The following is a 23784-nucleotide window of genomic DNA, read 5'->3' on the forward strand; positions in this document are numbered from 1 at the left end:
CAATTTGTCCTCTCTCTCTCTCTCTCTCTCTCTCTCTCTCTCTCTCTCTCTCTCTCTCTCTCTCTCTCTCTCTCTCTCTCTCTCTGGATACAAGTTTTGTTTTTGCGTTATACTTCTCATCTCTTTTGTCTGTCCTCCTGGTCTCCAGTCACTTGGTCTAATCATGTTATATTTGGATGATAACTGTTTAAAAAACCTGAGTTGATTTTAGCCTTACAGATAGTAGCCAGAAAAATAATTTTGTATTCAGAAAGGTCAGTGCTTATGTCGGCTAAATTCCAGCCGAGTATTTTACATAGTTTGGTCAGGGAGTTGTATTGCTCAAATGAGCCAAACTATTATTTTTTTTTTGACAAGTTGTAGGGCTAATAATTTACAAACCTTATTTAATGATTTGTTTTCAGACCTGTCTTCACTCCTGTGCTGATAATGTCTTTTTGCTGTGTTAGCAAAATACATACAAAAAGTGTGTATACAGCCCTATTGTTTTCTAAATCGAAAACCAACAAAATATAAATAACTATGCTTAAGTAGTTTGCTTTTTCCTGTGAGCTTTTTGTTTTTCTATTGAATTTATTTTTTGTTGAAGCTTGCCTTTTTTTTTGTCAGATAAATACCTTAACCAAGTTTAGTGTTTTGTTCTTCCCTCATATTTAAAATTATATATATATATATATATATATATATATAGATAGATAGATAGATAGATAGATAGATAGATAGATAGATAGATAGATAGATAGATAGATAGATAGATAGATAGATAGATAGGCCTAGATAGATAGAGAGATAGATAGATAGATAGATAGATAGATAGATAGATAGATAGATAGATAGATAGATAGATAGATAGATAGATAGATAGATAGATAGATAGATAGATAGATAGATAGATAGATAGACACACACACACACACATTATATATATATATTGGCGACTACTGTGTGTGTTTGTATACTGTATATAATCCGAATAATAATTGTTTTATTAATAATAGTTAATAATTTGTGTGTCATTTCAGATACCATCATATTTTTTCTCCTTTTAAAGTAAACAATAAATACCATAAATAATAATAATAAAAAGTTTTCATAATGTTGTCATAACTCTTTTGGGACAAGTGAAAGTCTCCTCTTAATTTTATATTTTGTGTTTGTCAGTCGGGACAGACATATGATCTCAACCTTGTAAACTATACCGTCTAGCAATCTCTCAGAACACCATAGCAACCACACAAATAACCCAAGCAACCGCTAGTTATGACCGTCATCTCTCTGTGACACAGCCGTCCCAGTTTCAGAGTCTGAGTCCGTCACGGGTCTAAATCAGCCGTTTCCACACATCTCTCTTTGAAATGCACACCCGTCCGGTACGCATGTATCAGGACACCTAACAGACGCTTCACCCATCTCTCTTTCTCCCTCGCTCTCGCATAAACACATTCAGATAAGAGCTTCGTCTTATCTGCCTGAAGTGGGAATCTTTCACTGTGAAACTAACATTGTTTGAACACAGCTTCAAGTTTAGATATCCTTCATGTAGAAGCGCACAATAATTCATCAGGGGGAAGTCAAAAGGCGATATACTTTCAGATGAATTAAATTATCTGATTGTGATAAGGATTTTTATTCCCCCATGCACATGACAGACAGCGATCTTTCCTTTGTTTGAAAGTATACACAGATCTGTTGATATAATCAGTTGAGATTTCATTTCTGAAGAAAGAAAGGCTTATAAAGAAATTCGCAGCACAGTCTTTGAAACCTCTGGGACGGCTGGCTCATCGCATGTATTTAACGGAAAGATAACAGTTGAGACGTCATTAATTAAAATCAAATGTCTGAAAATGTGATTAGGAATAAAACTGAGCCTCTGGCATAATAAATAAGTCATTCTTTTGTTTCACTGGAAGGCTTGTGTTAGAAGCGTTCAGCTTGTCAACATTTAGCCACAGCTTGTTTAGCAATGTGTTGTAGACTCTAAGGAGATGTGTTCACACACAAGAATGCTACTGATAATGCATTCAGTGGTTTTGCATGTTTAGCATGGCCCCGTTTGCCCCTGCTGGTAAAGTGATGGGTCGGGTCATGAACGATTCGTTCATTTTGACTCGGGACTACCGAGTTGTCTCAGAGAGTGATTCGTTCATTTTGTGTTGACCGCGCATGCGCAACATCCTATGTGTTCTGTACAGGAAACCGAAACGATTAGTTCCTCTCTCGAGTCTTCGGGTTCGGGTCCGATTCTCTCGTTCTTCCCGTCAGTCCCATAGGGAATATGCTGTCAGTACCGGAAAGAGATGATTAGTTCATCTCTCGAGTCTTCTGGTCTGATTCTTCTGAGTCTTTCATTCTTTTGTCACGTGATGAACGAACGACTCAAACCCAAAGACTCAAAAGATGAACTAATCAATTCTGTATCCGGTAGCGACTGCATAGTTCAGTTTATGAGGATGTCACGGGATGATCGAACGGCTCAGATTGGGAGGTGAGGTAAACTAACACACTGCATAGCCTGAAGACCAAGATCAATTAATTAATTGTTTCTGTTTCTCATAAGTTGACCTTTTCCTTGCATTGCAATTTTTTTCTTATTCTAAATGCGATCAACATTTGATGTGTTTGGGGAATTTGGCTAACGTAACATTTTAAAAACATTCTGCTGAAATTAACGAAATTACTCGAAAAAAGATTCGTTCATTTTGATGAACGAGATTCAAAGATCCGAGTCAGTAAAATTATCCGAACTTCCCAATACTAGTAAATACTAGCCTGGCTAACGTCAGACCTCTTTCTCATTGAGACGTGGTCTGGGAACCACATGTTCATTTTCTCGTATTTGATGCGTGGTTTACGAATGCCCAGAGCCGTTTATTGGGCGCTACGAATGTCTATCAAATGCGCCTGTACGTAGCTCATAGCCAATCGTTTCAATTATACCAGATGACGTATGTAGAGCGACAGAAATTCGATGAGGAAGATGACGAAATAAACTTGCGTTCTAAACTACTTAGAACACTATCTAAGGCTGCATCGAAAGGTAACTTCACGTCTGATGCCATGTTGGATCCATAGATATAAACAAACTGCTTCGGTGTGTCGCGTAGACGTCGTCATCGTCTTGCTGCTTCCTCCCCGTTCTGTGATTGGTCCCCTCGCTGAGGCGAAAATCTGGTCCATGGAATCCAGGCTGCCTAGCAGCGTGAAGAAAATCGCGCTGCGCGCAAGGCAGCAAGTGGAAACCGAGGCTAAGTAAATACTGTAACTGCACCATATTTTTTTTAAAGTATTCTGACTGAATAAAATTTCTACAAGATTTCTATGCTCACTAAGGCTACGTTCACACTGCAGGCTGAAACGACCCAATTCCGATTTTTTTGCCCCTATGCGACCTGTATCTGATCTTTTCATGACAGTCTGAACGACACAGATCCGATCTTTTCAAATGCGACCCAGGCCACTTGGGTATGTGGTCCCAAATCCGATACATATCCGATCTTTTCAAATGCGACTTCAGTCTGAACGGCCAGGTCGCATGTATCCGACCCGCACGTCATTGATTCGCAAAAAACGTCATAATCCTGCGTTGAAGTAGTCGTCGGTTTGAAAACGGACTGCATATTCGTCGAGCTGAGGTAAATCTGCCGAACGGGTCGACCTCGACGAGCCCGTTAATAAAAAATAAAAATAAAAAAGCCCACGGCCATTATATATACGTTATGTTAACTTATTTGTGCTGAATCTGATATTAGATAGGTCAGCGGCTGCTGTCTGGCTCTTGTGTAACGGTCGCTGCGCACGCTCGTGTGGGTGTGTGTGTGTGTGAGAGAATCACAGTTAAAGTTTAGCTACTTCCGCAAACAACAAGTGACGTCGTTGACCGTTGAGTACTCTTCTGCGCATGCGGGTCACTTCTGGGTCATTTCAATTTTTTTTAAAAATCGGAATTGAGCATTAAGCCCTGCAGTGTGAACGTAGCCTTAGTCTGCATTTATTTTATCAAAAATACAGTTGAAAAAAAATATTCTATGTGATTATATTTTAAAATGTAATTTAATCCTGTGATCAAAGCCGAATTTTCAGCATCATTATTCCAGTCTTCAGTGTCACATGATCCTCCAGAAATCATTTGAATATGCTGATTTTTGTGGAAACCATCCGTGACACTTTTTTTTTCAGGATTCTTTGATGATTAGAAAGTTCAAATGTACAGCATTTATTTAATCTATTGCAGCAATATAAAAGTCTTTACACTCACATTTACATTTACATTTATTCATTTAGCTGACGCTTTTATCCAAAGCGACTTACAATTGCTATATATGTCAGAGGTCGCACGCCTCTGGAGCAACTAGGGGTTAAGTGATATTTTGTTATATTATGCTAGAGGTTGTTGTTGTAGCTGATTTTATTTAGAGGGCTCTTAAAATTCTGAAACAGACAGATTTGAACCTGTCCTAAATATCTGCTTAAACCAGCCTAAACTCATTTGCTAGTCTTAGGTGGTTTAAGCTGGTCTCCCAGCTTGACCAGCTGAAAAGTACCCAAAAACCCTTTAAAACCTGCTAACAGACCAGACAGAGTGAACATTTTGACCAGCAAACCTGCAATGTATACTTGCTTTTGACTTTGCTTGTTTGTAGTATTTGTCGCATGTAAATCCATACAACATCCATGCAGCTGTAACTGAGATGAACGGAAATATACTAACAAAGCTCTCTCCAGCTATATTACACCTATACACTTGGCTAATGCAAACAAGCTATTTCTTTGAAGTGAAGCCATAACCTGTGACTCAGATGTTCCTCTTGTTAGAGAAGATTATTCTGGCATCAATTGTAATCTAAATAAATAAATATGACAAAGAGTATCATGTCATGACTGTCAGTGATACTGGATGCACACAAAAAGAATCACAGATGTCTTGGCCAGAAATGCAAATGAGTTTTGCAGTGTGTGTGTGTGTGTGTGTGTGTGTGTGCGTGCGTGCGTGCGTGCGTGCGTGCGTGCGTGTGTGTGTGTGTGTGTGAAACGAGCAGTCATCGCAGACAGCTTTGGCAGGTGAACCCAACTGCAGGTCTGCTGATGTGTCGTGGCATCAGCGTTTAGTTCTTAACCCCAGGCATTCAGGAGGCTGTCACAGTCAGGCTGTGTGTGAATGTGTGTGTTGGCAGCTGTGTTTGTGTGTGACAGCCATTTAGCATCACAGGTTCTTTAAATCAGAAACCTTTTGTCTTTTGCACAGAGTAGTAAAGTTGTCGCGAAGTAACCATCAGAAGAAAAATAAAGAAGAGAAAATAAAGAAAACAACCAGATTTGTACATTTTCTGAAGAAAATTAAAGTGCTTTCTAATGCAAAGTTCCACGCTACAATGCTAGAGTGTTGCAGGCAGTTGTCAGGACGTTACTATGAGTTTCTTGAGTGTTTGCAGAATTTCACTCTTTGACTGTTAATGTATTCTGGGTGGTTTGGTTGTTTTTTGGGTATAGTTGCAAGCATTTATGTGTTATTCTGAGGTGTTGCTGTATTTTTATGAGGTGTGTGTGGCTACTAGAGTTGTAAGGGCACTGCTAGTTGGCATTTCTATCTGTTTCTGAGATGTTCTTAGTGTTTTTAGCATTTTACTATGTGGCTACAGGGTTGCTAGCAGTGGTTGCTAAGATCATATATGTATATATGTGTGTGTGTACACAGACGCCTCATTAGCGGCCGTTCAATGGGCCGCTATACAGTACGTAAGCCATCCGCCATATTGGAATGGTCAAAGCTGGTCCGTGAACATTCGAGAGCAAGTTGACTGAGTGTCTGCTACTGTATTTAGATGCATGTACTGTATATCTATATTTGAAATAGACTTCAGCAGAGAATTTTTTCTAAACTAACACAATACATCAAGACAGTGTCAGATAACACGACAAGTTACCATAGTAAAAGTAAAAACATCAAAAGTACCATGGTAAAAACATGTAATATTGAGTTAATACATATAACACAAACCAACATATGAAAGGTTATCCTACTCCTTCGGGAATTTAAATCTCGGTGGTTTCACAACCAGAAGCTGCTCAGTTTTGTGGCATCATTCTTACAGTGAGTGACAACACGCTGACCGTTCCTAGATGGTTCCTCAACGTGTTTTGAGCGGTTCAATATGGCATCTGCGCATATATCTATTGTTTTAGGTGGCTGGCAAGGCATTGCAGTGCATTTCTGAGGTGTTCAGAATGTTTTTAATGCTTTGCTATATGGCTATTAGTGTATTCTGGATGGTTGCTAGATCATTTGCTTGTTTTGGTTAGTTGCAAGGGTATTTCTGTTTGCTTTTATCATGTAGCTACTAGATTTGCAAGGTCATCGCTAGGTTGATTTAGGTGGCTGGCTGCCAATGTATCTTAGTGATATTACTAATTAGTCGAGCTTGTTTCTATATTAGTTAATAGTAGTAGCTGAAGTGTTAATGTAGAACTACTCATTAGTCCTGCATTACTTCCTGCACAGTTACTTATTTATGATGGACCATTATTCTAAACTGTTACCCAAAAAGTTTCTAGATTTTTTTAGCCTGTTTTATCGTCCCTTTGGCTTCAACTTAAATAGATGTCTGATTCCACTGATTTCTTTCATTTATATGAACGCTCTTTCTGTCTCTCTCGCCGTTACATTTCAGATCATCACATTCTTCAACAATGAGGTCTACACCCACGACAACCATGCCAGTCGTCTGTCCTTCGCGAGCGACTACCTGAACGGAGACGCCTCTCTCCTCATCAGTGATCTGCAGCTGACGGACTCTGGAGAATACCACTGTAAGGTCAAGACTGGCGGCAAATACCACTGGAGCCAAGTCAACCTCATTGTGCTGGGTAAGGCTCGTCTTCCTGGAATCAGCTCCCGACCATTTCCTCCATCAGCCAGCCTCACAGTGATTCAATTTGATCATCATTCAGATTACAAAATTTGGCCATCATTGACGTAATCTAGAAATATGATTGGTTGCATTTGCTGGCCAGTCACTCTCAACTCTGGTGGCTGGATGTGTTTGCTTCGCTTTGGATGGTAAATCGAGAGGATGCTAATTTGAAATGGTGGGATGAGAGAACATTGATTGAGCTCTATCTCTTAAAAACAGAAGAGGCAGAATTAGGAGCTTATGTGATTTCAATTCTTCTAGCAAAACAGTTTACTGTCATCCCAAATGAGGTTCAGATGAGCTTCTCATGATTTGATATTTTGCTATGTCTGGTTTCCATTATTAGACCGCAGGGTTTCCAAGCCGTCATTCAAACGCAGTATCTCTGACACCACAGCGCTCAGCCAAGAGAAGAACTGGAAAGACAGACGTTTCTTTTTATTTAGACTCATCTCTATCATATGCTTTTGTTGCGTAGTTCCTATTTTCAAGGACTCGCAGCTTATGCCAAGCAGTTTGAAGTTGTATATCACATCCTAATTTTATTTCCTTAATCATTTTATTACCAGATTAGTGCGCTAGCCACAGAGGGACAGGATATTGGTGTAAAGTTGAAAGAATGAGAAAAAGAGAGATAAATGGGAGGATGAATTGATGTAAATCCAGCCTCCACCCTAGAGTTTCTCTCATGTATTAGCATATCACAGAAGATTAGCTCAATTCTGCCTTCCCATAATCCTCATTCTCCACCCCCTGTTTCTCTCACTACTCTTCCTTTTTCTTTCCTCTCCGTCACTCTATAAACACATGACAGCGAGTTAGTGTTCACATAAGGATGTTATTTTCAGCCTTTATTTTGCCTTTATCGAAATTTGCCGTTGAGAGTGGACAGGAAATGACGCACGCGCATTAATCATAATTTTTATTAATTGCTTGCAGCTACTGTGAATGATGGTCCCTCTAAGCTCTGCTTGTTTCCTGAGATTTCTTCAATCAGAGCTAAATGAATGGGCATTGTTTCAATTGGAGTCCATCCGCATGTTCATTGATTTTCAGCATGGAGCATAAGCTGTGAAAAATCTTGTTTGCTGATGATTTTATGAGATGAGTCCCGCATCCTGGAACCGTACAGTTATTTCAGGCACCAATTGGAATTGCAGGAATAATAACCATATTGTTTCCAATCATACAGTCCACACAATCCATAGAATTTTATTTTACTGTCTTGTCTTCTTGTGAACTTGTGATCTCAACAGAACAAGACTAGATATATACCATTTTAAATTAGTTTTTATTTTTTATATGATCTGTTTTCATTTAAATTTTAGTTAAAGTTTTAGCGATTTTGTTGTTTTTGTTTTTTAGACGTCTATATGTAGTTCTACATAAAAATGAGAAGTGCTGCATTAGCAACTAGCTGAAATGAAAAAAAATGAAATAAATTTGTTTTATTTTATTTCAGTTAATTAAGGTTTATTTTATTTCCACTAGCAAATGTTTTTTTTATTATTATTTTTTTTTTAATGGTTGTAATTTTAGTTAACTATAATAATCCCGATTCTGTAAAAATATTCACATATACAGTGAGACACAAAACAAGACAAATTTTTTAGCATTTTTCTAAAGTTATTAATGACAAATTATATTATCAGCACAACAGCTTGAGTAACGAATGAACGTGAATTTCATATTTATTTGTTGTTTTTGTCATAACTTTTCTTTGTTTAAATTTAAAAAAAAAAAATTCTCTAAGTTGATTTATTTTATTTTTTTTCTAAAAATAGATAATGTTTACATTTTTAAAAGAATGCCATGGTAGAAAATGGCACTAACTCTGCACAAATGTATAGAGTGTTTGATAGCTGGCTCGGTTCCTGCATCCGTCTGATGTGTTTGTGTGTTTATAGCCTGGGTCAGGATAGGGCCAGAAAGGGCCACAGAGGTCTACAGGCTGTCTCCCAAACAGTCATTCAGCCTCCAGACAGATCCCTCTGGACAGGCTCATCTCACAGACCCCAGAACAGTTTAGAGCAGTGCTGCGGTAAGCGGGAGACCAGTGGGACTGGTCTGAGGTCACTTGGTAACTGTTGTGAGGCAGTGTTGTGTTTGATTTGGCTTCAGTGTGTACTCAGATCTGCTGCGTTAGGTCATAGGGGAGATCAAGCCAGTCAGTGCACAGGACAACAAATCCTGACCTTTGCCCAAATCCTGACCCTTGCCTCCCCAAATGTCACAATTGTGATGGATTGCCTCTTTGATATTGATTTTCCTGCAAAAAAATAGGCAGTGTGCTGAGTTCGCAAGTTTTAGTATCATATGTAAATTCAAAATACTGCTTCAAAGTGTCAAACAATATCGATATAGATAGTTAGAACACATCCATACAGATTAATATATATAGACAAACATACAGAGAGAGAGAGAGAGAGAGATCACTTATTACAAGAAAAAATCTTTGTTTCATGTTTTGTGCTAAAAATGTACCATCTCTGATTTAAAAGCACAACCATTTTTCTGGATGCCTGTCATTTAACCACTAGGTGGTGTGACCCATCACCAAAAACCTGGGCTGGTAACTGAAAGGTAGTTGGTTCAAACCCCACAGAGGTTGATACGTGAATCTGGAGCTTGTTTCTATAGTACACTGCTTTGGATAACATTAAATGACTGATTAGTTAACATTAACACACATTTGTGTTTCCTCGTCTACAGTGAAGCCCTCTAAACCCCGCTGCTGGATGGAGGGCCGGCTTCTGGAGGGCAGCGATGTGAAACTGAGCTGTAAGTCTTCAGACGGATCTGACCCCATTCAGTACAAATGGGAGAGAGTGCTGGATAAAGGCAAGAGTGTGGGAAAACTGCCTCCCCTCGCCCTCATCGGTGAGTCAAACACCCAAACGTCCCGCAAACCAGCATATCGTACCTTACTCTGGACAGAAAGGGGTTTGTACAGTTACTTGCTGCTAACTGTCTCAAATAATAGTCTTAAATGTCTTTCAAAGATCTGATGCCATGAATCTCACACACTTTGACAAATGCATCGCCTAGTTCTTCCACAGAAGTGCTGATTGTAGCAGATTAAACCTGTGAATGTTGACTCCCAGATGCTGCGTGTGGAATTATAACAGATTTCAACAGCTCTAGGGATATTAGCCCACAATATGCATGATAGGGTTGTGCGGTATGATGATATACAATGTGAAATGTGTCAACCGGTAGAGATTTAGCCATATATTTACAACACAAGCAGAAGACTATAGCCTACACTGCAAACTGAATTCAACTGATCTGCAGTCACACATGCCTTCAAAATAGATTTACTTGTGTTCAAAAGTACAATTTTTTTTAACTTATTGCTATGTTTTTGGAAAGAAGTCTCTTATGCTAAACACACCTCTAATGCTAAACATAGTCAGACTACATTACAAAATTCAGAAAACGATGTTTGACAGCCTTTGGCTGTTGTTAGAATTCGATCTCATTGGTTTCTGCTTGGGAAAACAAAACAACTTAGCGAAAGTGCAAGAACTACACAAATTCGAGTGTAATGTGGCTTTGCAGATGGGACAGAGTAATGCATCTTTTCCAGAACAGTTTCTCCTGCTGACACCAGATCATCAGAGCCCCATATTGTTTTACAATCTATTTAGCCGTATGCAGTCAGTGCTGCAGGAGAGATGAACCGTGCCTTCGCCCGAGCTCTACAATTAGCCACCCTCATCAATGACCACCTGCTCACTCTAATAAGCTTTCCTTGGCCGATAAACATTCCACCACTCCTGAATTCACTGCAGATCGTGGATCACAAGAGGGATGAGGGGACTGGAATGGGGGGGATGAAAGAGGAGGCATTGCATCCTGGATGTGTAAATGATCCAGGCGACTCAAATCACTCTGGCTGACAAACGCGCCTCGGTTGAAGATGCAAACGCGGTTCCTCGGGTCTCAAGACACGAGCGCTTCCTCACAGGCTACAGGGAAACATTTACTGTTCATCTCATCTACTGGAGCTCCAGCAGAACCATGAATCACCCTGACACACACAAACACTAATTCATTCACATAAACGCACACACTTTACTGGGTTTGCTCTCACTTCCTTCTCTGATTAAAACACTCTGTTTGATTGAAACCTGTAAAGTAGTGTAGTAAAGGAAGTCGTAAAAGACGGGTAACACTGCTAGCACTGTTTTGTAGGTTCAGGATGAGTCTGGAACTGGAGAGCTGCTCATACTATAATCCTGCTTCATCAGCATTGTGTCCTTGAGCAATGCACATAACACAATACACAAGAAAACTTGCAAAATATGACATAAACACCAATTTCTAATTCTACTTGGGAAGTTGGGGAGACTGGTGGCAATTGTATCCCTTTAAAGTCACAATGTAACAGAAGTAGCAGCTGATTTTTTTCTTTGTATAGTGACGCTCATCTGAATGAAATGGATTTAAAAAGAAAATAATGTCGGGTGTGGACTTGAGCATCAGTTGTAGATTGGATGGAGGCAGAACTGAATGTGCAGTCAATTGTAGGAAAGGGGTGGGGTTTTAGTGGATTAAATGATTGGAGAAGTCCAGCATAATCATTTTTCACTGGAAGATTTTGATTAAAAATGACAAGGTCAAAAAAAAAAAAAAAAAAAAATCAAACATATGCATGGATGAATCATTCACTCTATTTTTTCTTTTATAACATTTTCTTTTATTAATCTAATCTTTTGATGTATCTGTTATACTGTATGTGGCAAAAATAAATGTTACAATTAATAGACTTATAATAAAATATATATACTGAATTGAATACAAGAAGTCTGTTACAATTGTCCGTTTTTGTCTTAGTGGACATAGTGTACAACATTATAATTATGTAAAGGAAAATCAAGTAATAAAGTTAAATAATTCAGTTTTACAGTTTTTTGTGTTTTTTACTTGTGTTAAAGATAAAATACGAAATAGTGTCTAAATAGGATTTTTTTAAATGTTATATTATATAATATTCAAAATGTTCACATTCCTTTTTCTAATCAGAGAGAGGACATTATTTGCTGTTCATGTACTGAATAATTGTCATATACTCTGGCTGTGTAACTGAAGAAATTTACAATGTACAATTGCCAACACGTCTGCCTAATTACCTGATAGACTGTAGTTGTACCTCAGCTTATATATGTACAGGTATATAAGTATGTTTTCCTGATTTCAGATCTGAAGAACCCAGAGATCGTGACCTTGAGGAACTTGACGCAGGACAGCTCCGGGGTCTACAAGTGCACCGCCAGCAACGATGTAGGAGAGGAGAACTGTATCATCGAGGTCACAATGCAATGTGAGTTCTGCTCTGAGGTCAGCCTGTGCCCTGGGTGTAATTAGTGCGGATGTTATGATACTCTGATCTCGGATCAGTCGGTGGTGAGGCTTTTAGCTGGAGCTACAGCCTCAGTGTGATGGATGGAGGCTGTTTCCACACTGCAGAGAGCTTGTATTTGTTTATTATGGGCATCATGGGTATGACACCATTGCTTTTATTGTTTTGACTCATGCAGTTTAAATCAGTGTTTCCCAACCCTTTTTTTTTATTTTAATTTTTTGCCACGGCACAATTTAGATAAGTACAAAATTCCACAGCACACCACTATATTAAAATATAATGAAATTTCACAAACATGCATTGCTTCACATGGCATATAAATCTAGATATTAGGCTATATTAAAAGTACAAAGACCTCTTACAGTATATGTCAAAAGATTAAGGCAAAGTTGATTTCTCATGTCATGAACACTTTAATATATATTTTTAAAATAATATACTGTCAAATAAAATACTATTATTATTGGTATGACACCATTGTTTCCATTGTTTTGACAGATTTAATATTGGCTAGATTTATTTAGTTAGTTTGTTAGTTAGTTAGTTAGTTAATATTACTATCTTAAAAATACATTATTTTTCTGTTTTGTTGTCTTAAAAAAAAAAAAAACTATTTTCCATATTCTCTATGCACGCATTCTCTCACACACACACACACACACACACACACACACACACACACACACACACACCACACACACACACATATTTTCTTTCAATGTATTAGTAAAGGCATTGGATGCTTCCATTTATTTGATCAGATTAATGATAATTTCTATCACCATCCCCTACCCCTAAACCCAGCCATCTAAAAAATGTGCAAAACACTAGATTTTAATTAAAAAGACATGTTTTGGCCAATTTATAAGCCTCTTTTATTAATGAGGATCAGTGAAAAGTCCTCACTAGTCGGTTGTCATAATAGTTCACTATATACAGTAAGTAGGGCATTTGGCCCTCACAAGTATAGCCAAACCTGCCCTCTCTTTCTCTCTCTCTCTTTTACTGAGCACTGGGAACTATAGAAAGCCAGAGTGTGGCCATTTGTCATTGGTCTTGCTCAAATAGCCATCCTTCAGTGTTTGTGTGTAATGGTTTTGGAAGAAGCAGAAGAATTTAATGTTCACCAGAGGAGAAGATGGAGAGAGTTATATAAACTCTTGACAACTGTCCTGCACTTAGTCCTTGTGCAAGTCTTTCACAACACAGGGAATAAAATGTGAAAGAGTCGTTTTACAGTTGTGGCTGGCAACGTTTAATTTGGGTCTGACTTATTCAGTTTTACTCGCAAGATATCTCATGACAACACTAATATCTCATGAGAACCCTAATAAAGTGTAACTACCATATGGGTTCCCCTGCTAATATAATGTTTAAACAATTAACAAATCAAAAGCTCTTTGTCAAACAAAAATACGTGGTGCACTTAGTATTTATTTATGTTGTGCTGGCCAATATGGCAGTCACCTTAGACTGAAACACTGACACCCAGTGGCATGAATGTAGTGGCAAATCATGCAAAAGAGTTTTGAGGTACCATTGGCATTGTAGAAATGTGCTATTAGTAGTCAGACATGATTCATTTATTAATTGAGCAAAATAACCAATTATAGGAGGGTTGCTGAGATAAAGGTACTAATATTTGACTGGTCAATGTCACAGCAGTTGTTGCAGCAGGATTTATGTGCAGCAGTCACATATTAATTAACATATTATTAATCCAAAATTAAAAAATAACACAAAAACTCAATTAATCCAAAATTTTAAAATAACACAAAAACTCAGGATTCCCATAAATGTCAGATACCAAAAAGCAGGAGCGGAACAGCCAACAAATGTAGATAATAATAGACTACTGGAAACACAAACTGAGGGCTGTAAATACACCAAAGAAACACTAGGGGCTAAATAGTTAACAAGACACAGGTGAGACACATGAGGGCAAATCAAAAACTGTGGCAACAGAAGGTCATCAACAAAGAAACTAACACAAAGATAGAATATAAACTTTTTAATTAAATAACTTGATAATCAATTAAAACGGAATTTATACCTGTTTGATATTACGCTGTAGCCACATGATGATGATTCAGCTGTAGGCGCCATCTTCTGGTCTGACATGGGAATTAATTTGGTGCGTGACTCTCACAGTGCATTATGGGTATTCTCTAGACTTTGAGCGTACATCTGTTGTACAATTGTTATTGTGGTGCATTGTGGGATTCAATGAGTGCACTCGATAACGTCTACTATGGTTTCAGACACCACTACAAGCTGCCCCCTCAAATAGTGCTCTATTTAAGTGTAGGGTGATTTAGTCCAACTGAAGCAATATTATTAAGTTATTAAGTGCTAATAACTTATGTAATTTTCTTGGTTAATTACAATATTTGTACAGCATTGCATGTCAAACAGATATTATTTGCTCCTTACTTTCAGATACAGATTTTGAAAGCCAAGTTGGTGTACAAAAAATGTACGTCCATGTGCAATGGTGTAACAATGTAAATGTAATATGTGATAAAATGTAAAATGGCTTGTAGACATTCAGCTGAAATTAGGTTTAGAATATAATGATTGCTCATTTTATGTTGTAGCAAATCATTTTATTATTGATGTACATGTTGAGGGCTGTATGGATTATTATAATTTATTTATTTATTTTTTCATTTTATTATAAATTTAAACTGAGACACAAGTCATTTTACCACAGTTTAGAAGTCGAATTATTCACTGCTTTGCATCATGCCTATAAACACCCCTTTACCAGGGTAAAATTAGATTTATGTAAATGTGACATTTAAAATAAAATAAAAACAATTCCACTCAAATTGTTTTCCTGATAGTATAATTTGTAATGATTTTTTTCTACTAATTTGAAACATTTCACTGGTGTCCTCAGGCTTTTGCACCCTAATCTAAATATTTTAGAATTCTTGTCATCATATGAATGAGGAAAATGCGATATGATTTAATGACGTGTGACAATATGACAAAAATGTCCTCTGTGTGTTTAGATGTGCGAGGCATTGGTGTGGTGGCTGGCGCTGTGGTTGGCGTTTCATTCGGCGTTCTGCTCCTCATTCTCATCATCTGGCTGGTCTTCCGCAAGAAGGAGAAGAAGAAATATGAGGAGGAGGAGACCCCTAATGAGATCAGGTGAGATCTCAGTATTGACTGTGTTTGTATAGTTCCACTTTCACTCTTAATATTACCTATTTGAGTATGTTTAGGATGGAACATGCACTTCATATTGTCTTCAGGTCAATCTTTATAATACTACATCAGACAGCTGTTACTGTATTTAGGCCAATAGTGACAGAACTTTACTCTTTCTGCTCACATGAATAATGCAGCCACAAACCATGGCTGTATCTCTGAATTATGAACACACAAACAAACATAAGCTCTACATGGGGACCATTCTCGTGCACATTCACACATGTCATCATGATCTCTTGCTATGTTCAGTTTTGGAGTAGTATCCCAGTTTAACAAGTTTAGCACATTTACCCCTGATTTCACAGACAAGGCTTAAAGGTGCATTGTAATATTTAGGAGGATCTGTTGACAGAAATGCAATATAATATACATAACTATGTTTTCAGTGGTGTATAAAGACCTTACATAATGAACTGTTATGTTTTTATTACCTTAGAATGAGCCATTTCTATCTACATATACCACGGGTCCCCTTACATTGAAATAGCCATTTTGCGCCACCGTGTTTCTACAGTGGCCCTAAACGGACAAACTACTACAGAGCACGCTTCGTCACTATATTGTTCTTCGTGCAAAGAAGCTAGCTAAAGTCAGCGAATAAAACACTGGCACAATGATGAACAAGTAACAATAATATTAGCAATAACATATAGTTTTACAGAATAATAAAGTAAACATAATTTCTTAATTTATCTTTGTAATGAAACCTCACTGCTTAACTGGCTACTCTCTGCTGTCTCAGACGACGACATCACTTCCTGTCGGCCACCGTACCTTCGGTTGGTTGAAATTCGCAACCTCACCACTAGATGCGCTAAAAATCACACACTGCACCTTTAAGCTAGTCTCTGACTAACATGCATGTTTGAGCTGTTTTAACTGAATGAAACTTGCATTGACATACAGTATCTTTAAAAAAGTCACTGCCATTTATTTGTCTCAAGACGCACACCAGATTATATTTAAGGCAGGTTCAGACTACAATGGATATACTTGAGCTTTTTATTTTTATTTTCTATTTTAATATTGACTTCTCAAACAATGTCTATTTTTTTTTTCATTACTTTCTTAGAGAGGACGCAGAAGCTCCAAAAGCTAAGCTGGTGAAGCCCAACTCCCTCTCCTCGTCCCGCTCCGGCAGCTCCCGCTCCGGTGCCTCCTCTACACAGTCCATGGTGCACAACAGCGCTCTCCGAAGCCAACGTCCCCGGCCACCCGCGGTCGCCGCTCTCAAGGAGAACGGACAGCCCCACGGCTTCCCCCAGTCTCCCCCGGCCTACACGCAGGTCGTGCCCAAAACCCCAGAACCCCCTGCCACCCCGAAGTTCAGACCCCCAAATCCTCCGGTGGGCATGGCCATCCCGGCGGGAGTCATGGTCCCAGCTCAAAGCAAGGCCTTTCAGACAGTGTAGAGAGTAAAGGAAACGCAGCCTGGTGCCGGCCTCTGTACAAGACACCCACAGTGACTCTTCCAAAAGTTGCAACTACGATTGGAAAAAAACCTATAAAATAAAAACATAATTAAAGGATGTACGTAAAAATAAACTCATATATCACAAATCTAAAAAGTTGAATGCATATTTACAAGGGAAAATACAAAGTGCTTGCCCCCTACTGAAGTATTAAAAGAAAACAAGACAGGAACTGAAGAACAAGAATGTTTTATTCTCATTCTTTGGTTCTCTCTGCTTCTTTTGATCTCATGGTGCAGTCTGACCCTTTTTTTTTTACTTTATTTGTTTCCCTTTTTGAACTCTTGAAGGCAGTGGGGTGGAAAGATTTCCCCAAGTGCAGTTTATTTATTTATTGAATCAGAGAGGTCAAAGGACCATGGGCAGGCTGGGATGATGAAACACGATGGGGAGGGGAAGGTCCAGCGACTTCCCATATGAAGAGAAATGGAGGATATTACCCGAGAACCTGTTGTTCCTGTTGATAGTGATGGGGGCGGCTCTGGGAATACGAACTGTCCATCTCATTTGCAAAGTTCTCATTCATTTTCTTTCCAGAATACAATGCACACATTGACTGTGGCCCAGACTTCAAAATCAAAGGCAATTTTATTAATACCTTAACAATCTATTAACAAGAAGAAAACTTGAAGTGATTGGAAAACATGACGCCTCAATGGAAATTCCAGTGGATGACAGCATGTCATTGATGTAGTGGCATAGAGAGACTTCAATGGTTCAGTTAACGCAGAACACACTCTGGGGTCAATTCCCTAAGTGGGTGCGCTATACCTTAATGTGCTATATTTCACAAAAACCACCCGCTGTCCAGTTTAACTGTATTTAAATGGTCGTTGTCATTCGTTGTTTTTTTTCCGCAAACCCAAAAACAAAAGTAAATTAGGCTGATTATTGTTCCTTTTCACCAAAAATCTATGCTACTGTGTTTGCCTGCCACAAAGTTTTGCTATTACCGTACTGTCTACAGCAAGTAGACGGTAAAAGAAATGTATAGGAGATTTTGTCTAAGCAAATTTTCTTACAAATGACACCAAATGATGATTAAATGACGGAAAAGAGTATTTTATCCCAAAGTGTCATGCAGTCAGGCGTACTTTAATCACCATTTCAGGTGCCTAGAGTTGCTGTATGTACATTCCCAGTTAGGTACGCCAGATTGCAGTAGTCTGCTGTATCCTTCACAACCTACCACTCAGAAATGATCTGCGTAATTACAGCATGCAAATATTATGTGATTTGCATAACTTGATTAGTGAATTGAGTGTTAAAACAACGTGGGTGCAATTGATTCTGTGTGTCAACTAGGTGTACGTGATTTCACAAAGTAGAACATGTTTCTGGATCAAAATCCTTGTTGATGCTGGAACAACATTCCAATCAGCCAATCAGATTTGGGGGAAGTTTACAGTTTATGTCAAGTTTAGGCTTACAACCAGGGTTAGGGCCTTCTACACCATTCTTATCCCTGAAATCAGAGGGAAATGATTGGTGAACAAGTTATGGGTATGGTTAGGGTTAAGTTAAGGGGTAGGGTTAGGATTATGTTTTTGGACAGGAATGTTGATCCAGCAACACATCTTACTTGGCAAAATCATGATGTTGATCCTGGAGCAACTTTCCAATCAATCAGATTTGAGAGACAATTTTATAGTTTGTCAAGTTTAGGCTTACAACCAGGGTTAGGTGCTTCTACATCAGTGTTATTCACCCATCATTTCCCTTTGATTTAGAGATAATTTATGGGTAGGGTTAGGTTTAGGGGTAGAGATATGGTTAGGACAAAAATTCTGAACATTATTGTTAGGGTTAGGGTTAGGTCAGGTTCCTGTTGATCCAGGAACATGTCTTGCTTGGCAAAATCATGGTGACTATGTCAACTACACTGCACTGTTACACGCTGATATGAATTTTTGCATCTGTGTATATACATGGAGTGTACGTACCTGACAGAAAGTCTGCAGTCTGGTTTCAGATGTCATCCTCACCGCTTCAAGGACAATTTCAGTTTGTATTACATACCGTCCGCTGTATATTCGATACAGCTCTATTTCCAATGATACTGAAACCAAAATCTGTCACGAATACTATGAATGTGTATAAATCAATGATAGTTTTGGTTTTTATTTATTTTTTCCTTCTTTTCTAGAATACCCAGTGGTACTATATAATAGCATTTGAGGCACAAGTAACTTTTTACTATAATCTCACAGTACTGTGGACTTCAAGTAAATGAAAGGGAATGCCATAACAGGGAGTTATGTACAGAGTGTGTGTGAAATTCGTGTGTGCGCGCATTTGCGGTACTCTCCTTCTAGTTCGTGTATGCACCACGGTACCGTCCGAGGAATCTCCTAGGACCCTCTAACAACAGTCTCGAGATGGCTGCCTTTTTGTGCCAGCCGTCCCACGGCTTCCTCCGCCGAGCGCTGTCAAACCCCTCTCCATTAGCGGTGTTGTCTAAGCCCCTGGGAAGACCTTGCCTGGTTCATTTGTGAAATTTGAAATGGACAAGTTGCCTGTTTTGTGTGCCTTCACAGAGAATTCTTCCCCTGAGATTGCTTTTGTCCTTCGCAATGTACCAGACAAAAAAACAGGAAGCCATGTGTAAAACGGCTCCAGTCAGTGGAGGAAGAGCATTCTGACACAAAGAGGCAGTCCAAACGCACACGAATAATGTACACTCTGTAGTCATGATGCTGTTTTATATTGTACATACAGATAAATATACGCACACAATATTCTTTAAGTTATCTGTTGAAGATTGGGGTTATAGGTCATAATAAAGATGTAGATGAGGTATTATGCATTTTCAGAGAGTAATAATTGGTCATTGTAGCCCCTGACCCGCTAAGCTCCCTTTAATAAGTAAAATCATTTCCTTCTTAATGGCTACTTGTATATCTGCCATTGATGGACTTTAAGAATATATCTAAGACAGGTAAAGCCATAAGACGTGAGCGAGCATACAACACAATTACCCAACACTCCGTCCTCATACGCCCGTGTCAATGTTCTCGGGCCACTTTCGTTTTCACAAGTGTATGTGCCAAGCGGAATAACCTTCGTCATTCTTATTGGGTTGCAGTTGCATTTGAGTCTGTAATGTAGCCGAGTGCTGCCTATGCCAATTCACCGCCTTCCTGTTACCTTCCCCAAACAATTGTGTTTGATACACACCTAAACACTTCTTCCCAAGTGTACACAGTCTAACACGACCTCATAAATAGAGACGTGCTCTCCAGAGCCACATTCTCCACAAGGCGGTGTAGGCGGTGTTGCTGGATGAACTGTTGTCAGTAAGTGTGATGGATGGGCTGTCATGCAGTGTGAGGAGTGAATGATGGGAATTGGAAGGAAAACACATGCAGAGTTCTGTGGGTCCAAACCCTACTGAGACTCTACACTACCCTTTCCTTCAAGCAGAGGCCAAGACGAAACCCATCCAATTTGGGCCTTCACAATATGGAGGTTTTTGTTGGCAGTAACTCTCCTTGTCTAAAATATTTGCTCTGTTCCAAAACCTAGCGAGCTGCCTTGCTGTCTACTGCCTATATAGGTAGCTGGCTCAAACGTTATCATCTTAATAGAGTGCAACAGTGCCCTCACACTTTCAGCGGCCTTGGCTCTGGAAGTATTTTTCCCATGGGAAACAATGCTTCCCTGCCATTGACGGAATTTTACGGCTTTCCGTGTTTTCATGTTATATGGTAGGGACGCTATTACTAAAAACTACAGAACCTTCTGATCAACACACAGGCAGAAAAGGAGCTGAAACAAGCGATAAAAGCATTGCTTATGCACGTTGTAGTCTTTGAAAAAACACGATTTTTTTAGCTTTTTGGTCAAAATGTTGCTTTTTTTAAACATTCAAGTGTTGATATAAAAATGCATGAAGATAAAATAAAATGATCCGTATGCTTTCGAATCGCTCTCGCTGTACATTGATGTTATACACCAATCGGTCTGTATAATTGGCCGCTTCAAGTCGAACACACCTTTTGTTTGGTGCAATTTTCTTGTAGCGATTCTCTGACTGGTGGAGCTTTCTTTACAGAATCATCACTGTAAAAAATGTCTAACCCTCCCAAATAAAAAATTTCAAGTGACCGATAACATCTACATTTTTCAGTTGGCCCAAGTGCAATTCTTGTTGCAATAGTCTGTTAACATTGGCTCAATGAGAAATAATACGTCAGACTAATTGAAAAATTTAGATGTTATCAGTCACTTGAAATTTTTGACTTGGGGATGTAATTTTTTTTTACAGTGATGGGTAATGTAGTTTTTTAAGACAAATTCCCCTGTTAAAGGTATAGATCAATCAAAAAAGAAAAATCTGTCATCATTCACTTATCGTTCCAAACTGTATGACTTTCTTTCTTAAAGGAACATAAAGGAACATATTTTGATTCATGTCAGAAACCAAATGCCTTGGTTCCCGTTGACTTCAGTTGTATTGATAAAATAATAAAAACACAGCCATTTCTCACAGAAAGTCATACAGGTTTGGAACAACATGAAAGTGAGTAAATGATGACAGAATTTGAATTTTTGGGTGAACTATCCCTTGATAAAAAAATAAAAAAAGTTATCATTAAATTTAAATTTCCCTTTGGAGAAAATGAATGAGATTTTTACTTCCAGAACCCAACTGTTGCACTTTATTAAAATGCAACCTCACAAGACTCATGTGGAACAGTCTAGAGAGGAAACAAGTAATTTACAATGTTTTGATTTCAATAGAGTTTGGCGTTAGCATTTTGCTAAGCTAAAAACACAATACTCTTAGTGTAAAAATAGATAGCACACACAAATAGTTTTTAATTAGAACTTTTTATCGATACATTTTTGGTATTAAATTAATTACTAATAGTAATTTTTCACTCTTTGTCTGCCATCTTGGATGGAATTTTTCACTCTGGTTCTTGCAATGCATCAAGGTGATTGCAATATAAGTATACATGAAATGCTGCCTTGCTGTCTACTGCCTACATAGGTAACGGGCCTTTAAAGCAGCATCCTAACTGAAACTGAAGCTCAGTTAGAAGTTAGATTTCAGTTATTAATCAATATATTTCTTATTGAAATGCATTATAAGGATTCAGGTGATGTTGCCTTAGAATTGGTCCAAAAAAGTGTATCTCAGAACCTTTGAAACAGCCTTAAATGCTTTAAAATGCTGCCTACATGGGCAGCTCTCTAGGTTTTGGAACAGAGCCATTGTTTTATGGTCATTTTGGTCTTTTTTTTTTTTTTTTTTACAGCACCAAAACTAGCCAAGATCAGACCATTATATTACTGGGAAACCTGATGGAAAGCTGCTTTCCAGCAGTTCCGTTCCTATGTTTTGGCACTTAAGGTTATTTTTATTCCTTTATGGCCCCTCCTGAGGGCCTCCTCTCCTCCCAACAAGAAGAACCGGTCTATTTCCTCAGACAATTAATCTTTAGTGGCTTTTATTTCAACACTGCTAAATGTGGCATTTAGAAACCATCTCAGAGCCGCCAATGCATTCTAGTGTTGCTCACATTGCATGAGGGCATTCAGTTTTGAATGGGAGCTCAGGCCAGGAAAACTGTCAAGGTTTTTTGACATAACACTCTTATTTAAAAGACGTACTTGACTATCTATGTAGCCTGATCATTGTTACCCAACATGGTTGTTATTAAAATAATGTTGGATGTCTAAAAAAGGCTCCTTCGACTCCTCTTAGAAACTGTAGCAGTATGTGTTACTATGAGGAGTGGAAAAAGGGAATTCTTTTCCATTGGAAAAGCAAAGGGATTGCATGTTATGGCCTACAGGTCAGATATTGGGAATGCTTTGCTTCTGTGTTCATACCTGTATTCGGCTGAATATGTAAGTGTAAATATGACCAACATCTTCTCTGTGAGTTTGTCTTCTTTCTTTCTTTCTTTCTTTCTTTCTTTCTTTCTTTCTTTCTTTCTTTCTTTCTTTCTTTCTTTCTTTCTTTCTTTCTTTTTTTGTTCACTTTGCTTTTTTTAACATCTACTGTCCTTTCCTTTGTTATCTTGAGTGTTTTTTTTTGTTATCATTTTATCGTTGTAAATGTGGGAACTTGGGCCTGTATTTGCCCGAGAGTCCCTGTCTGCTGAGAATGAAGGGAAAAATGCTCATGATCTTTCTTTCTCTTTGTGCTTGCACACCTTTTGAGTTTTGTAAACCAGTTTGTTCATTTTGAAGAAGATCCATTCTTGTAAATATGTCCCTCTACAAGTAAAAAAAATGTATATTTTTACGGACTCTGAGTTATTAATACTTCATTTGCAAATAAAATATTCAATGACATATTCAATTTGGCAGCCCGTTATTTGATTAGTCCAAACAACATGCATTTGTTTAAACAAATATGAAGAGAGAGAGAATATGTGTGATGGAATTTACCTTTTTCATAAGCAATCATGTGGAAATGATGCTGGAAACAAAAGAGGCATAATTCAAATATTATTCAAAAATATTATAATTTGATTTGAGCTATTATGTAGACAAAGTGAAATGAGTGAAACAGTTGATGTCATTAGACACTGATAATGTTCCCACACTCCATTTTCATGCATCCTTGATTCAGCAAATTATCATTTAAATGAAGATGATATTTGCATTGTTGTTGTGGCTTTTCCTGCACAGAATTTTTTGATGTGGAACTTTTTAAACCATCAGTCAAAGGCCTTGATTTGCTTGTTAATGTATACAGTAGTGGCCAAAAGTGATGTCCAGCCTATGAAAATCTTCACCCTTTATTGAAATATTATTAAGGATTTGTTCAATATATTTGTAAGCATATTTAATT

The 23784-nt window shown here is 38.2% G+C and overlaps 1 protein-coding gene across 1 annotated transcript in view; it reads left to right on the forward strand.

Annotated features, from left to right (window-relative positions):
* clmpb (CXADR like membrane protein b) overlaps positions 1-23282 on the forward strand; it is an 85758-nt gene extending 62476 nt beyond the window's left edge. The window contains exons 3-7 of the mRNA XM_082182264.1: positions 6669-6864; positions 9624-9791; positions 12115-12237; positions 15297-15438; positions 16574-23282. Coding sequence (XP_082038390.1) covers positions 6669-6864; positions 9624-9791; positions 12115-12237; positions 15297-15438; positions 16574-16913 — 969 coding nt within the window. The 3' untranslated portion in view covers positions 16914-23282. The remainder of the gene's footprint in view (positions 1-6668; positions 6865-9623; positions 9792-12114; positions 12238-15296; positions 15439-16573) is intronic.
* Positions 23283-23784: the final 502 nt, after the last annotated feature.

This window comes from Leuciscus leuciscus (genome assembly GCF_965113295.1).
Source record: "Leuciscus leuciscus genome assembly, chromosome: 10".
NCBI classification, from domain to species: Eukaryota; Metazoa; Chordata; class Actinopteri; order Cypriniformes; family Leuciscidae; genus Leuciscus; species Leuciscus leuciscus.